At 42.6% G+C, this 17270-nt stretch overlaps 1 protein-coding gene across 3 annotated transcripts in view; it reads right to left on the bottom strand.

The window, feature by feature from the left end:
- Nucleotides 1-12921, bottom strand: part of GPM6B (glycoprotein M6B) — a 165043-nt gene extending 152122 nt beyond the window's left edge. Inside the window, exon 1 of one of the 3 annotated variants that reach the window (XM_090063560.1) lies at nucleotides 12888-12921. In XM_090063560.1, the coding sequence (XP_089919686.1) occupies nucleotides 12888-12906 (19 nt within the window). In that variant the 5' untranslated portion in view covers nucleotides 12907-12921. Of the gene's footprint in view, nucleotides 1-12392; nucleotides 12524-12887 lie in introns of those variants that run through there. The other 2 variants (XM_090063569.1, XM_090063592.1) reach the window with 2 other exon arrangements.
- Between the last annotated feature and the right edge of the window lie 4349 nt (nucleotides 12922-17270).

The raw sequence follows: 17270 nt of genomic DNA, 5'->3' as shown, positions 1-17270 counted from the left end.
TACAACAGAAAAAATAAAGATACCAGTACCAGTACTATACAGTGGGTCATTAAAACCTCATCTAGTAATATGTTACCCTCAGAGTTACGGCTCTGGAGAACAAATAATCTAACTAGGTATTTGGGTAAATACACTGGAACAGCATGGTAAGTGGATGAGAGAAAAGGAAGATTTTTCCCCAAGTTTATTGGGTACATAATCACAAGTAGCTTCTCAATACATTGCGGCTCTTAAAGCAACTATGTAACCTCCGAGATTCACACAACAGTAGAGTGGGAGGAGCAGAGATACAAGACAACTCAACAGCTTTATACCCAAAGCTAATGGAAATCTTCAGGAAGTTTCATGTTCAGATCTTGTAGTATCTTCCCCTCTAGAAAATTTATAAACTATATTGAAACCAATGACCTTCAAAATCTCATTCTACAGGAGCACATTAATATGTTAGCTTAGCTGTGTCAGATGGAAATAAAAATAGTTATTCCTCTCAGGTTTACTTTTCCTGCAAACTTTCATGTTTACCTTGAAATATTAATCTTCTCTACTAAATTCTCTTTTGTCATCTCTGCCCCAGAAGGAATAAAAATAAATAAAATCGGTGACAAAACATATACAACAAAACCCTACCTCTTCTTGGCAGGAGTACAAGTAGCAGGAGCAGCATACAGGGAAGTAGCACAGCAGAATGTTAGCATCAGTTTGAAAAATACAAGACATCAGCTATGAGCTTCTATTGTTGAAACTGACCAAAACTTTTTTTTTTTTTGGTTCTAAAAATGCAACAACATCCAAATAAATAAAAACAATGGGGGGGAAAAAAACCCAACAAAATGACTGGACAAGATAAAGTTCTGTCAGAATTTGATTATAAGTGCCTAGATATTTTTTTTAAATTTAACTATAGCCACAGCAGATACCCACACAATCTGAAACCGAAGAAAAAGGAAAAGTATGGGGGGGGGGGGGGTGGAAAAGAGAGGAAGAGTCTATGGAGGAAGGCCGATGCTGCATTAGGAAAAATTACTAATGCCAGTTTCACTAAGATAGCATAAAACAAAATAAATATTAAAAGTCCTCTCTCCACAGCATTTACCGAATTAAGTAACATAAGTATCTGTTTAAAATGAAAATATTTGTCCCGGGACGCGAGGGATGCAAGAATACTTACCAGCAGCTCAGGAAACAGCACGTGGAAGGCGGGAGACTAAATCAGTGCGGCTCATCAGCCGCCTGTTTATACAGCTGCAGCCAGACGGTGACGTCAGTGCTGAATGCCGGCTGGCACAAATAAAAATGGCAGCGCACGCTGCGGAGCCAGTGGAGAGGGAAGAGACTGCAACAGATGTCCCCGCAGCAGAGGCAAGCTGGTACACTGGGTCAGAAGAGTAGGGACATCCAGGATGGGAGCAAGAAGAAGGTCATCTAGACGATGCTGCGGAGGAACATCAGGATCGCCTCATGAGGACAACAGGGGGTATCCCTGAAGAGATCAGCCCTGGGAGAGAGGGACTGCGAGGGATCCAGGAAAGAGGTGCAGCCAAACAGAGCATCACCGCTGGACCAAGAGGTGCATTGGAGTAGGCAGGGAACTGAGTGCCTAGGTATAAGGCAGCCAGTGTCCTGTTGGAGTGCAGTGGGTAGTTAAAGGGGCAGTATGCCTGGTTTTGTGTTGGAGCTTCTTTTTCTGTTTCTTTTGGTTTTGTTCTTCCCCAAGCTCCAGGGGGATCTGATGGTAGTGGACCCACACTGTAGGCTAGACAGTGTTGGGAAGGGGGCCCGAATAGGAGCTGGTCAAGGATCCCAGGAGCGAGACACCGACTAGCTTGATACCGCTACACAGGAGGCATGAGGCCAGGGTATAGGGGTGGCGGAGCCCCGAGAGTAACTGCCGGGAGGAACCTTGGGCCAACAAGCACGCCCGATAAACGACCCCAGACACTGAGGTCATCAAGTCATGGCAAGTGAGCATGGGGTCAAGGAGTCGGGCGGAAGTCACCAGCTCAGGCAGAGACGCGAGCCCAAGAAATGCGTAACAATCACCCAAGTGAGAGCGGCATGAGAGCAACTAGTTGAGTCCCAGCAGCGACAATATTTATCACCTTTAGTACCTTATGGCCATTGTTTCCCTGGGCAGTAGGCTGTAGATTTAACTACTGGTTTCCATGCAAGTGTCCTAGATGTTGACACTGTAAATCAAGCATCTCAGAGAAATTATTTATGCGCTTTGGTCTTCCCACCACCACCACATAATACAAACACATCTCAGTACTGGTTGGGATGCCATCAAAAATCCACAGCTGGCAAGAACAAGTGTAGATCCCTGCATGTGCCAAATCATACCAAACTTCAAATGTCTGACATGTCATTTTTTTTGTAATATCCACTTAAGTAATTCAAAAAGAGGATCTACCTTCCCCTACAAATTATGTTACAGCATTTTAAACTCCTGCAGCAGGACTAGCCAGCTTAATATGCAAATAGAATTTTTATAGACAAAGAAAAGGAGTCAATAGCTGTTTTCCCTACAGAATGAAAATTGGATTTACTTTTAATTTCCTTGTTAAAAATCAAATTAAAATAATAAGTAGCTAGAATCTAGAGAACATTACCCACATAGACCCTGGCACCAGTTCACAGACTCAAACAACTTCAATGAGATGCCATGCCAGTAAAAGGCTCCATGCTACTGGATCCTGATAGAAGAACAGGACCTGGAACACAACAGATTTAACAAGCGAAATATCAGAAGTGTTCCTTTGCAGCCTGATACAATTAAAGGAAAAAAATTTTTTTTTTTAAAGAGCAGTCCTTTAATGATGCAATTATGTTAAAAAAACTATATTAAAAGTTCCAAAACATTGAGGGGTTTTCCCCATTAGAATCAGTTAACAGTCTAATTTAGAAACATAAAATTGTAGTCTCAGCACTTCTCAGGTTGAGACCTTCAAACATTTTTCAGTCCCCAAACTAAATACAAAAAACTAGCTTTTAAAAGGTGACATGAAATGAGTAACATTTAAAACAAAATCCACTCTGCCTCTAATCACCTTTTTTTTTTAAATCTAAAAATCAAGATTTAAAATCACTGGCCAGGAAGCCTCAATTTAATCACTGTTTTCTACAAAAAGTACGTTCTTGTTGTTTGATATTCTTTAAATCATTTAACTTCTTGAAACTTTGCACTTTTAGAGAAAAGGTAAGGGCTTCACTGTGTGTACACAAACAATAGGGATGATGGGTAGGTAATCAGGTCTTTTATCACTCATTTCCATATGCTACCATTAACAAGTATGTTATCTCTGAAGAGGACAAACTCTTCCAAGGCCTGAAGAAGGGCATTTGTGCCCAAAAGCTTGCAAAGAACAAATTTTTCCAACTATTTAATTGGTCTAATAAAAAGATATCACATCTACCCAAAGAACCTTGTCTGCCTTTGATCTCTGGAGATACAAATCCAGAGTTTGAGAACTGAAACTAAGCATCACAGGATGCTTCATAGGATCTTCTAGACTGAGCACTGAGTCCCATTGGGTTGAGTGGTTTGCTTTAATCTTTACCAATCTATAGAGAAGCCTCTGAAAACCCCATAAGACTGGGCCCTTAATACAGTCTATGGCCTGTTGTGACATCTATGAAACTTCTAAAAAGGTTACATGAATATAGTCTCAAATAGTATATAATTAAGAGTTATAATCCTGTTCTGTGGTGGTATCATTGCGCTTTAACATAAATAAACATATAAAGATAGTTTTAATTTAAGATAAAAAACATTAACAAAAAATTAAAAGTATAAAATCAATCAAAACATCTGATTTAAATAAAAATCTGATTTTTAAATATTTTTAAATCATTATTATCCTCCGTGGCGAAACACCAAACTGCTATCAAATTATATGAATGCTACAAATAATTTAAGTACAATTTCTTCCTTAATTACTCAATGATACTTGGTTTCATGGGTCGAACTCCCTTGAAACTGCCAAAAGCATCTCAAACACCTTACTAAGTAATGCAATTCCCAGATCTATTGAGAGTGCAGTGTAACAGTGGCATGCACCAGAGGCAATAATTCCAGCATGATAGGCCCCTGGGAGGCTCAGCAAGCTGCTGGCTGAGAGGGGCAGAGAACCCAGTAAGGGCAGAAACCAGCTATTGCTCACCTGCAAGCATGGGAACACAGATGACAGAGCCACATGCACAGCCTTGGCCCCGCTTTAGAAGTACGTGCTCCCTCTGCATGGGTGCACGGCACCAGAGGTGATGTAATAAATCTGCGCCTGGAGTCGACAAACAGTGGGGGAACCAAGGCAGCTTCAGGAGCTCCGCAACTGCAATGACCCAGCTACTCTGGAGCAAGCAGAAGGGGCAGCTGGATTCCACTGACCAAAAGCCTGGAGAGGTTTTCAGCAACTCAGCAAGCATGGACCTGGAGGAGCAAGGCTCTACATGGATCTCAGAACACAGATCTGCAGGAGACAGGGTACCCGAGTCAGGAAGTCTTGGTGACCTGGAGATCCAGGCACTGTGAAGATGGGGTTTTTTTGTGCATTTGAAGGAGCTGGCATTGAATTAGAACTTTATGAATTAAGGATGATATTGATTTAAAAGCCCATTCATTAACTGGCAGTCATGATTTGATTTGGATGCTTATAAATTAATTGGATATAAAAACCAAGTGACTTGAAAGCCCCAGAATTGAGGATTGAAATTTGATTTTGACTAGTATGAATTAATTATGGACAATGTAAAATGTGAACGTCCCATGAACCGGCTGCCAGTTGAAGCCCGATCCGAGTACTCATCAGGGATCTGGGTTTTCCATTTCCCACAGAAAACCAGAAAACCACGGATTTCCCATTTTTAAAAATCAGCAAAAATGTGGATTTTCCCTTTTAGAAGACAAAAAAACCATGGATTTCCCCCTTTTGCAAAGAGCTCTGCAAGCTGGCTGAGTTCCAGCCTGCAAGAGCTGTTTGCAGAAGGGGCAGGAAAACCCTCAACCCTGCCTGGAGGGGAAGGGAGAGGGGGGAAGGGCAGGGCCTGACACTCGCACTTACTAGAAGTTGCTTCAGGCTTACTCTTCTTGCTCGAGGTAAGTGGGGCTTGCAGGCAGGGCTGAGGGTAGGGAGGAAGCAGATTAGGGGCTGAGGGAGCAGGGAAGTTTGCTTCCAGCTGGAGTGCCTGGCTGGCTGCGGGGAGACTGCAGACCCCACATCCCCCAGCTAGAGTGCCCAACCAGCTGCAAACCCTGGGTCACAAGTGCGGCACTCCCTGCTCTGCTGCCCTCCCCCAGGTCCTCTGGAACACATGTGCAACTGGTATGGCGGGACACAGTGTGGCCACATACAAGAGCTGCCTGCTGCTGCAAGCTCCACACTGCCCTCACCATGCTTCCTGTATATGGGGGCAGTGCAGGGTTATGCCCCTCGCTGCTGCCCCCACCTGCACAGGAAGCATGGCCAGGGCAGGGCAGAACTCGCAGCACCAGGAAGCTTTTGTGCAGTCCCCCTGTACGCTGTCGCACCAGGTTGCACACACTGTGCTCTGGAGAGCCTAGGGGAGGGCAGTAGGGTGGGGAAGCACAAACCCATAATGCACACCCACCCTTCCCCCCCATACCCAGATCGGGGGGGGCACAGGTCCCCCTGCCCCCTGGGAGTGCACACTGCCACTGAGAACTGGCCCCACCTGTGCCTGCAGTAGGCAGGCAGCAAGGGGGAACCTGAGTCATGCTCCTGCTGTAGCAGCTGCTGCTTTCCATTGGGGGCAAGGGGCTGCAGACCTTGGTCCCTGGCTCCATAGCTCTGGCAGCTGGGGGCCCCCTCCAGCAGGGCTGGGGGATAGGGGTTGCAGGTGGGAAGCAAAGGGCACCAGCAAGGCCGTGGGAGGCATTTAATTTAACCATGGATTTTGGGAGTTTCATCAGAGACTGTACAATTTTTTTAATCAGAGAATTTGTAATTTTTTAAAATCACAGAAAACCAGGATTCCTGGTACTCATGAATCAAATTGAAAAGTGCATTGAGTTTGATACCTCTAAATTAAGGACTGCATTAATCCATGACAAGAGCGCTTGGGGAAACCTGGGAACCAATTTAAGAACTTGGCCCCGGATAGCTGGGACTCAGAGTCACCATCACAATCCAACACTCGGTTGGCATGGGGACAGGGTAAAGGGCATCTACTATATGAGAGCTGTTGTTAATGCTTCAAAACCTCCCTATTACTATACAAGATCATGGTACGGTGGGTGAGTAGATGGGTATACCACATGAACAGGACTCTGAGGGCAGCAAGGTGTTACCCTAAGGGGTGGTCACCTGGAGAGAAGTCCTCCCAAGCCTTATGGCAACACCTTTTCTGGCATAATACTCGCATGCATTTAAAAAAAAAAAAAAGCAGGATTGCAAGACTAACATTATGCAACTCCGTGTTTATTGCATCTCAGTAACTTCAGGTTACATTTGTTTCCTTCATGAGGTGTTTCTTCCCAGTCCTTGACCTAGAATCCAAGAATCCACCAAGTACAGTAGTACCTTATAAATGGAATTTTATTATTGCTTTTGTTGTTTGATTTTTTACTTTCCCCTGGAATCTCTCTCATCAGAGAAGAGCCAAGTGAAAAGGTAGCAAGAAAAGTGATGAAGAGTGCAGTGGAAAACAAACAACATAATTATTCTACTTTCTTCCTTCCTCTTCATCGCCAGTGAATTTAAGCAGCAGACATACCATTAGTGGTGCATATACTTGTGGCACCACAAGGATTCAAAGATGGTACAGACACACCCCAATTTCTTGAGGTTAAGCCAGATCATTCCTTCAGCAGGAAAAGCAAAAAAGGCAGAAAGATTTGGGCTTCCACAGATTCTCACCCAAAGTAAGGAAGGAATAACCAGTGGCACATTTAAAAGGAACAGAAGGTATTGATTCACCGGGAGATGATTACATGTGTGTAGCCTTCAGGCTCCATCAAATAGCTAAGAGAGGAAGTTCAGCAACAGTATAAAAGCTGAAATGCTCTGGTGTTCTGTGACAAGAATAGACAGAACAGAATAAAAAGAGAAGAGAACATATTCATCCTAATATCAGCACTATATTTAAGTTTTATTTAAGAAGCTACCTCCCAGTACAAGCAGGTACAACTTCACTGAAAAACAGTGAGTTTTTCCCCTGTGGGATACCTCTGTAGACAGTCCATAAGACTATACCCATCACTTAACTTCTTGGTCCTCTTGTGTTAGATCCACCTACATCAACCTTTACCCTGCTTCTGTGTATACTTTCATATGTTGATACAATGTAAAAATGTATACAGTTAAAGTTAAGTGAAACTGACACCCTTAAGGAAAAGAGAGTTATTTTGAACAAGCCAGATACATAGATTTAAAATGATATTACTGTAAAAAGCTGGTGTTTGGAATCTTCCTGTTACATTCATATTAGTCACACTAATGAATAAATGTAAAAACATTGGTCTTGAAACAAGTAAGTTTAATGCTAGAACCACTTCCTTTTAAAAGTTTGAAGCATTAAAATGCTGACATCCAGATTTCAATCAAACCTAAAATGCCCGAGTTAATTCATAAGCCTGGAGCCATTTTAAGAAACAGACGGTCGAAGAGGCTACAGCTCTTCACTTCAGCTACCGTCCAATGATTTTTTTTTTTTTTATAGCTTTAAAGATATCCTGATACACCATCTTGCAAGAAGGAGCAGAAGTATCATCATTAAGCACATGGAACAGCAGATTTCCTGAACTACTCAAACTCTCACACAAAGAGAGAAAGAAGCTGTCTCTGTACTTGTGGTAAAGGCATAAACAACAATTTAGGATGCTAAGAAGTGTGAAGAGAATGTCTTCCTGTCCACCCCCTTCTGAAAGTAGAGATATTAGGAAACACTTCCATTGAATTTTTTTGGGGGGGGGGGGGGGGGAGGGGGGAGAAAAAAAAATCCACCAAAGTACGTCTGGTGGATTAGGAGAAGAGATGGTGGCAAAGTTTGGGAGACAAATTCTATATCAATTTCTTAGTTATAAAACCTACATTATAATAGTAAAAGATGTATAAAGACTTGTACCACAGGACCCTTCAGTTGAAATCTAAACAACCTTAAGAGCCACTACTAATCAGATTTTGCAATTACTGTGCCATACAAGACGACTTGAAATCCTGCCTGCACAAAATGTACAGTCTGAATAGGAAGAAAGAAGGCTGCTTTCTTTCAGGATTTGCCAGCTGTTCAGGAGAAGAAAGAGCAGTTTAAAGAGTATTCCAGTCCATCTCATAAACAACAAACTGAAACTTACTTGTCTAAGTTCTCCCAGCCTGTATCACCTACGGAGATTCATTGGGCATATACCAAATGTAAGGATTCTCTAAGAAAACTATACATAGGACACTCTACCACATACACCTGCTCTCCTGAGTCTGAATGACCCCCCTTTTGAGAAGTTTCCATATTTAAGTTACTATTTTGTAGATTATTTTTTACATGAAGATAGCCTCTTTTGATATTAGTCTATAGTAGAATGTTGTTACTTTGAACAGGACATTTATTTGCTCTGCAAACCATCCCATTATACCCAGCTTCTTTTCTACCTACCTGCAAGAGTTTTCTCCTTTAAAGTGTATGTGGGGGTGGGGGGTAGGAATGGATACATGCTTTGCCTCTTTAATTTGAAAACCAAAACTATTTCTCTTCAATACATTTTAGGATCAGGAGAAGGGAAAAAGAAAGGCATGAAGGCTGACAAAAACATTTTAGGGAAAGCTATACGGTCCATTTCCAACTTCACAAATTATTTATACACCTCGTTCTTCTTGGTGTTAGTGTTCATTTCTCAACTGTTCAAATGAGAATTTAGAAAGGCTGAATGTTGTGTACAGGAAGATGATGGGTTTTTCCTCTCTCACAAGATGTGCAAAGTATTGGGCTGGATAATGCCAAAATTCCCGGAGTCAATGTAAAATGTAAATATTACTAAACATAAATCACCCAGCCTATTAGAAGTGCTGAGTACTCTAAATGCCTAATCAAGTTAAAGGATTCCAGCAGCTCTAAAAAATTCAGGTTCAGTGATCTCCAATTCTACAATCTACCATAAAAATGTTTTGCCTGAGGACTGGCTATTTCAATGGGTCTAATTAGAAAGAAGGAAACTAAAACAACAAAAAATAAATTTAAAATCATTCTCCTAATGATCCAAGGTGCCTCTGCAGTTACAACATGAAGTCTGCTGTATTAGTTGTTAAAGCTACAGGAATGAAGTGCCAACAATCCTGGTCTGACTACTGCAAATCATAACTAGGATTAATTAGTCAACCCTACACAATGCCAAGGCAACTGTTATGCAACACCAACAACAAAAAGTTTTATTTACAAAGTAGCACCAGCTGAAGAGATATGACCAACATGCCATCTTGATATATTCCATAAACATTTATATTCAAGGCCTTTCCTCCCCAATTATCATAAAATTGGTTAAGTTATGTGCAGTTAGAGATTTCAATTTAACAAACAAGAAACACTTTAAAAGTTACCAGTTTAAGAACTAGACCTTTAGAGTTGTAATTGTTAGAGTCAAAAAGTGTTTTTTTTTTCCTGTTTTGCATTTTTACTAATTGCCTGTTTTACAGCTTCTTATCTCTTACCTCTTAAATCAGTATGGTTCATATTACTTTAGTACAATGATTTATTTTAAATCTTTGCAAAATTAAGTCTGAAAGGCTTAGAGAATTAATACAGAATATAGATTACCTGAAATATTTCCAAAATAATATTTTTATATCAAACTATGCATAAGATTAACTATATAATTGTTTTTCTTTCATAATTTAAGTTCAGTTTTCAAATATATTGGTGGAATACCAATACAGACATGGGGAACCTCTTCATATAGGAAGTGTTAATTTAGCTACCAACACTTTCATATTTTACAAATAAAGTTAGTCTGATACCAAAGTGTCTTTATTCAATAAGTTTGACCTGTCAAAGGGCTGTAATTTAATAACACACTTTGTGAACCCAAACTCCTCCTTTCTATTTCCCCAATTCAGACTGCTGTTCAAAGACTTACTGATATCAACCCATGAAAATAAAGTATAACACTGATTTGGTATAAAAACTACAGAAATGTAAGCTATGATGATGTCACACACAATATAAAGTAGAAGAAAGCAAAGCAAAACAAGAACTCCAAGCTCAGCAAAAATGCCAAACCATTCCAGGAGTCAGATCTTTATTACCAAAGTACAAACCAGAAAACATTTTAATATTAAAAAGTTAGTTGATGTGAGTTAATTTAACAGAGTACACAGGAATTCAGTTGGCTTCTTTTTCGGCCTTGGCTGAATAATCGTGTTCTACTTTAATTAAAACCAGAGATGCTGCCAACATCAGTATGTACACATTAATATGCAAACATGCATTGACAGCTCTGTTTTAGCAGCAGGAACCTCTTAGCAATAATATAATGGCAGTGGCAACTGGACTGTTCGGTCACATTTCAGAAAACAGTGAGACAACCATACTTTTTCCATCAGTAACTTCAAATGTAATAACTTATTGCATCTTACTTCATTTCGTTTCACTGTGGATTGAAAAGAAAGCTTAAACCTTGTAAACTGGAAGGCCTGTTATAAAAGAGCGTGAATACAGTACATGTACGGGTATGTATTCCCATTCTGGGCCCTTGACTTCTGCACCCATTGATTCACTTGTGAAGAAAATACTTAAGTTTCAGGAACCAGAGGCCACCCCTTTCCCTTAATTTGGGAATTAAGACATCAAAGACTAAAGTTTAATGTCTTTTAAACTATCTGCCTCAATTACATTGATAACTGGCAAGACCTTTGTGTTAAATGGAATTGTGTCACCATCCCTAGCACTACGGGTACACATGCCACTTCCTAAGCACAGTTTAACAGAGACAACTCTTCTCCCCACAAAGACCTTACTCTCTTACTCCCTAATCAGACTTCACATTTGTAACTGGATTCATTTGGTTTTTAAATAGAAATAAAAAGAGGGAAATAAATACTAAGCAAGTAAAGCTTTAGTCACCGAAAAGCAACAAAGAACCCACCACACCATAGTGTGCACACTATAGGCCATTGGCCTTTCAAGAGAAGCTCAAACACCATTAGTAAACCAATGTTTATGGAGATAATTAAGGAAACTGAAATTCATTGTGCTCACACAAAGTTAAGGCCAGATACAGAAACAGCTCCCTTTACGATCACTTTTCATTGCAGAGTTATGCTTAGCCCATAGTTTCTGTGCAGATGGTGACTAGATCAGTCTGCAGCAAAGGAACAGACACTCCTCTGAGAATTACATTCACTACATTGTCTTGCACCACAAGCTGAGATATACCCCCTCCCCCCTATGCCCATCTACTTGGAGACAGCATCTTCTGGATAAACAGGCTAGTCAAGAGATTTTGCTGACTACGATGTTTCAGCTAGTAAGGCATGACAAAAAGTACACCAGACCCAATTCATACGATCACATGCAAGAAGCTTTAGGTTCAAGCCTTTCCCCCACAACCCCCAAACGTACTGCAGCTGGAGCTGATTAGCAAAAACTTCTCAGCTTTCCGTTAAGTATGGCACTAACACAACTGCACAAGTACTGTGAATTATAGCTTGTGTAGACATCTGCATGTAGGTATAGCATGCCAGGCACGTGCATGCATGTGTGCATCTCCACAAGTATACACCATACTGGTGTGCACATGCATATAGTGTGCCAGGCACAGGCACGTGTGTGTACATACATGTAGCATGCCAGGCACACTTGCGCTTGGCATACTGTATGCACATGTACAAGCACACGAGTGTGCACACCTGCATAGCATGCTGGGTACAAGTCTGTGCACCCATGTATAGTGTGCTGGGCACGTGCACATATGTACAGCAAGCCAAGCATGCGTGTAGCACACTGGGGACAGGCACCTGAGTGTGCATGTGCATATAGCATGCTGGGCACAGGCATGTGAGTGTGCCCCTGTGTATAGCATGCTGGGCACAGGCATAAGTGTGGATGTGCATATAGTATGCTGGGCACAGGCATGTATGCACCTACGCGTAGCATGCCAGGCACGTGAGTGTGCACTCATGTACAGCGTGCCGGGCGCGTGCACAGCCTGCCTAGCATGTGAGTTAGACAAAAAGCGGTAAAGACCAGCAGAAGCAGAGAGCGGCTGCTCCAGCGCGGCGCCCCGCGTCCCCACCGCGAGGCGGGCGCAGAGACCCGCTCCTCCGCGCGCAGCCCCAGCGGAGGCGGGCCGGGGGCAGAAGCAAGCGGACCCGAGGTGCCCCCCAAGCCCGGGCAGGAGCGGGCAGCAGAGCCCAGGCGCCCTGGCCCGCCCGGTGCGGCCGTCGCCTTACCCATACTGGCTTCGCGGGCGTCGCCGGGCTCCGGCCGGGCTGAGGTGCTCCGCTGCCGCCGCGGCTCGCGCACTGCCCGGCCCAGCCGCCGGCCCCCCCTAAGGCTGCTGCGGGGCGGGGCGGGAGTCCCCGCCTCCCCGCCCACCCCCAGGGGTCCCTGCCCCCGCCCCCGCCTCCCCTCGCAGAGGTCGCAGGCAGCAGCAGGATGAAGGACGCGTCCTTTCCCGCCCTCCCCTGCTTGGAAAAAAAGCAACGCCCCGGTCCCTCACGTCCCGCCCGCCTCGGCGGGAGCGCTGCCGTCGCCCTCCTCACGTCCCGGCTTGCAAAGGGCAGCTCATCCCAGCAGGCTCCCGCCCTCCTTCTCCTCGCTTTTGCCTACAGTGAGCGGCTGTTTGCGTCCTTGGCGCCCCTGCTCCCCTTAGATGGCAGTAGGAGCCAGGGGGGTGTTTCTTGGTGTGGAGGAGGACGCTGAGGGGAAAGGAGCAGCAGCCTCACCTACTCTGGAGGTTTTCATGAGGAGACTGGACAGTCACCTCTCTGGCGTCGCCTAACTCCAGTTGTCTTCCTGCCTAGAGCAGGGCTAGACCCAATGATCTGCAAAGTCCCTTCCAGCCCCTAACCATCTATGAGTCCTTCACAATGCTGCCAGCATAGGCAAGGCTCCTTTCCCCCTCCTTCCTTGCCCCCAAAATCATCAGGCAGCTGGGAGGAAGACGACTCCTTGACCTGGAAGTCAAAGGATTTGCTTTGTGTTTCTGGCTGGGTCTGGCAGGCTTTCTGTGGGGCCTTGAGCCATCAGAAGCACCCTGTGGTGACGACCTGGGCATAGGAACCAGTCTGCCAAAAGAAAAAGCATGCTGGGGCTTGGCAAGGCATCAGGTCCTCCAAGGCGCAGGGTTCTGGAGTCACACATGTTTAAGGACCTGGGCACATGAATCTGTCTCCAAAACCCTGCTGGAGTGTGGCTAGGTTCCAGTTTCTCCAAGGTGCAGGGTTACAAAATTAGGTATGTTTTAATGGGCATGTGAACCACTCTCCGAAAGACAAACCATGCTGGGGCTTGGCTAGGTTTCAGCTCCTCCAAGATGCAGGGTTATGGTATTATATAGGTTTCAGGACACAGGCACATGAACCACACTCCAACACCATGTTAGGTTCTGGCTAGGCTTCAGCTTCTCCAAGGTGTGGGGTATGTGTTCAGGACTTGGGAATGGGAACCAGTCTCAAAAACACAAGCCATGCTGGGATTTGGCTACGCTTCAGCTTTTGCAAGGGAATAATCACCCAGGTGGGGTTACTCTTGCTCTGAGCAAGTGTGAAGTTTTACTCCTTGGTAAGTGAAAGAGAATCCCTGGTCGTTTAAGTCAGGAGGAAGCCTGGAGGGTGCTCACCACATCTCCCATCTTGTGGTGTCTGCCCTGGAGTTCTTATCTCTGAAACAGAGACAAGCCTGCAGGGTGGTTCTGAGATAATGAACGCAACCATGTCTGTGCCTAGTTAGGTACTGCAGTGCCAGGGAGTGTTTAAGTACCTAGGTAGATAATTAGGAAATAGTCCCTAAGCTTGTTTGACACGATTTATGTAGTGCATGCGTTGTAAAAAAAATATTTGCTAAATACTAACACATTCTCATCACTGTTAAAAAATATCTTCCATCCATACCAACTTGGTGAAATCTGCTTGCAATAACATGTTTTTGGAATAAAGTATGAGGGTAATTTCCTAACACTTTCAAAAAGCAGGGTGGAGAGGAAGTCCAGCAGAATAAGACTTGGCAGCTGAAAGACCTTTGGGTGGCTTTCCTTCTCTAGGAACTACACAAATAAAAATCCTTTTTTGTCTAGTTGTTATATGAGCCTAAAAAAAGAACAGTAGTGAGAATGTGTTAGTCTGTAACAAGTGTGTTTTTAAAAATCAAACCCCAAAACTCTAGTTTGCCTGATGTAAACACATGCACTGCACAGCTCATGTCAAACACAAACTTAGAGGCCATTTACTAATTATCTGTCTAGGTACTTAAGCACCACTGGCACTATACTACCAGAGCACAAAAATGGTTACATTCATCATTTCAGAGATGAGGATGACAATACAGACATCACAGGACTGGAAAAGTGCTAAGCATTCATCAGCTTCCTCCTGATTTAACTACCATAGATTCTCTTTCATTTACCAAGGAGTAAGACTTTATACTTGATCAGAGGAAGAGTAACGCCACCTGGGTGATTACCTTGGAGAAGGTGATGCCTAGCCCAAGCACCAGCCTTCTGTGTCTTTTGGAGACTGGTTCATGTGCCCATGTCCTCAACACATAAAAAATGCCATTGTGAAGGCATTTTTTAATAATAATGCCATCATTATGCCATTGTGATGTTGTAGTACCTCTTTAACTTATACTATAGTATGTGCAAACTGAAAGCTGTAATTTTCAGTTGAGTTGCTTTTATTGGTTGTGCTTTTATCATTACAGAGATTTTGTTAATATTGACAGCCAGAACCTCAGGTGGTATAAACTGGTCTAGCTCCAATAAAATCAGTTGAGCTGGAACAATTTGCAACAGCTGAGGATCTAGCTCTTAATGCCCAAGAATGCAGAAACTATTATTTCTTACACATCATGAAAATATGGTTCATTCTTTTCCCAAGAACATTAGCAAGTTGACTTACTATAGTGATGTAACAATATCAGTCTAATTAAATGAGAGAGATTACCTAAAAAGTTGGCAAAGTCTTTCTATTAGATCTGATGACCTCAGGATAGAGTGGGGGAAATCTACCAAACATATTTTTTAAATATGAAGGCAAAAGAAAGATTTAAGTGTGAAAAAGTAGGGAACTTGTTCATTTTTTTAAATCATTTTAGACCTCTGGAAATGTTCATGTCCAAGCTGTGTTGCAGAATCCTGACCATACTTTATTTTCATCTTTTTTATATTAGTGCTGATCCCTTTTAGTTAATTGGATTTCTTTCATTTTCCAAATGTGTGCACATGGCAACATAGAGCCCAGTGCAGAATCAGAGATTAAGTAGCTTTTGTGTGTGTTGCTATTTCTGCTCTAAAATGTAATACTGCAAATGGATTGATTGATTGATTTAGCAATTTTATAAAGATGGGGAAAGAATTCACGCCAAGATGGCCAGCAGTTTCCAGGATCCACTGGGAATTAAAATAGATGAGCTACATACTTCTGGAAAATGGGCTTAATTATGGAAATAGCACATGGGCCTTAACTAGTGAGTTGCACTCTAATAAGGAGGGAGCTGAAAGTAAAAGAGCAAAATATCTGGCTCTGTCTTTACTATGGGCTGGTGAGAGTAGTTTCTTGATCAGAAGTAAGAACAGCTGAGAAATAAGATTCTTCCTCTGCAAGACACCTGTACACGCACATGAGGAATACTGCTGAAATCAGTGAGAACGTTACATGGGTGAAGTTAATCACAAACTTGATTTCTTGCAGAACTGGGGCTTAAATGTTAAAATATATATTTGGGAGCATAAACTCTTTTGGTAGTGCACAGTTACCACCCCTTCCTCCCCACACCCCACGCAGAGGGATAAAAGACTGCATCCTTTTATTAGCTTTCTGTCATTCTCAGAGATATTTCCTTTTTGTCTTCAGAGAAGAAAGTCAAGAACAGCTGTCCAAATATTGGCTGTAACAGGACATACAAAGGGAATTTCCAGTTGTGACTATACTGACTGTTTGGAAAGTATAGAGGGAAGTTAATAGGGCTGATTTCAGACCTTTTGGTTCCTCTGGCAAGACTAGATGACTGTGCTCAAATGGAGATCATAAAGGGGAGAGTTAGCATGGATTTCCATTATCAGTAGTTGCTTCAGAATTTGTTTTCAAAGTTAAGATGCCTACAGAGACACATTTGCTCCTAGTTGCACTAATCTGTAAAAAAAAAAAATATACAGCCAAGTCCTACCTAATTTATGGTCTAGGCCAGTGGTTCTTAACCTCTTTAGACTCAAGATTCCTGTTGCTAGATTCAGGGGACCCCTCCAATAATGCTAGCTCTTGGGTTTTGAGCATTTTTTTCTTGACTATGGGAAAAAATAATAGAACAATTCTTCTGTTGCAAAGTACTTGAGGAGGCTCAAAAAACAGGTTAGAATATTTTTTTACCACTATTGATTCAAATTGGATAGCTCTAGATGTATCTTGGGGATCTTGCACAGGTGTTTGTAAACCTAACAATGCTAATATATTGTGTACCACCCTTAAAAGGATCTCTCAACACCTTCTGTTGAACATCACTTCCCCTTAATGTATGATTGCATTTTATTGAGCAGAAAGGCTAGAGCATCCTGCATTCAAGCAATTGCTACCTGTGGAAAGGCTTCAGAGTAGGTGATGGGTGAAGGGAAGCGGGTGCCTGTTGGGTGTAATTCAGAACACTGCTAAAAACTACTCTAGTTTATAATTACATCCAGATTTATCCCTAGCAGATTCCCAAACTCCCAGAGCATCAGGGAAGTACAAAGATGGAACATAACCAAAACCTTTCATATGTTTTTGTTAAATAGACTTTAATCAAAACAGCTGTTTTCATCTGCTTTTTTGACATGGCTTTCTTCCCCTCCACCCTTCCTTTGAATAGAAATATGTCCTAGACTTCAGAAACCTTCTCAAAATGAATTGAAGTCAATACTTTTTAATTAAATGTTTGGGTTTAATAAAGCAGCATATTTCAATTACAAAAACGTCAGCAGCTGTAGCATGGACCTCAATTAAATGACTTTCTAAATCCTGAGATTATATGGGTTCTACTTCTCTTCCCACACCTCCAAATATGGTGCAATCTTTCCCTTCAGCAGCTGCAACATGCCCATTGAATACTGTTCTTTTCTAGGTGTAGTGTCTGCTAGA

This window comes from Crocodylus siamensis, chromosome 1, assembly GCF_052110815.1.
Source record: "Crocodylus siamensis isolate JL-2025a chromosome 1, ASM5211081v1, whole genome shotgun sequence".
NCBI lineage: Eukaryota > Metazoa > Chordata > Crocodylia > Crocodylidae > Crocodylus > Crocodylus siamensis.
Note: the sequence above shows the minus strand (reverse complement) of the source record. Positions and strands in the feature narration are given on the sequence as shown.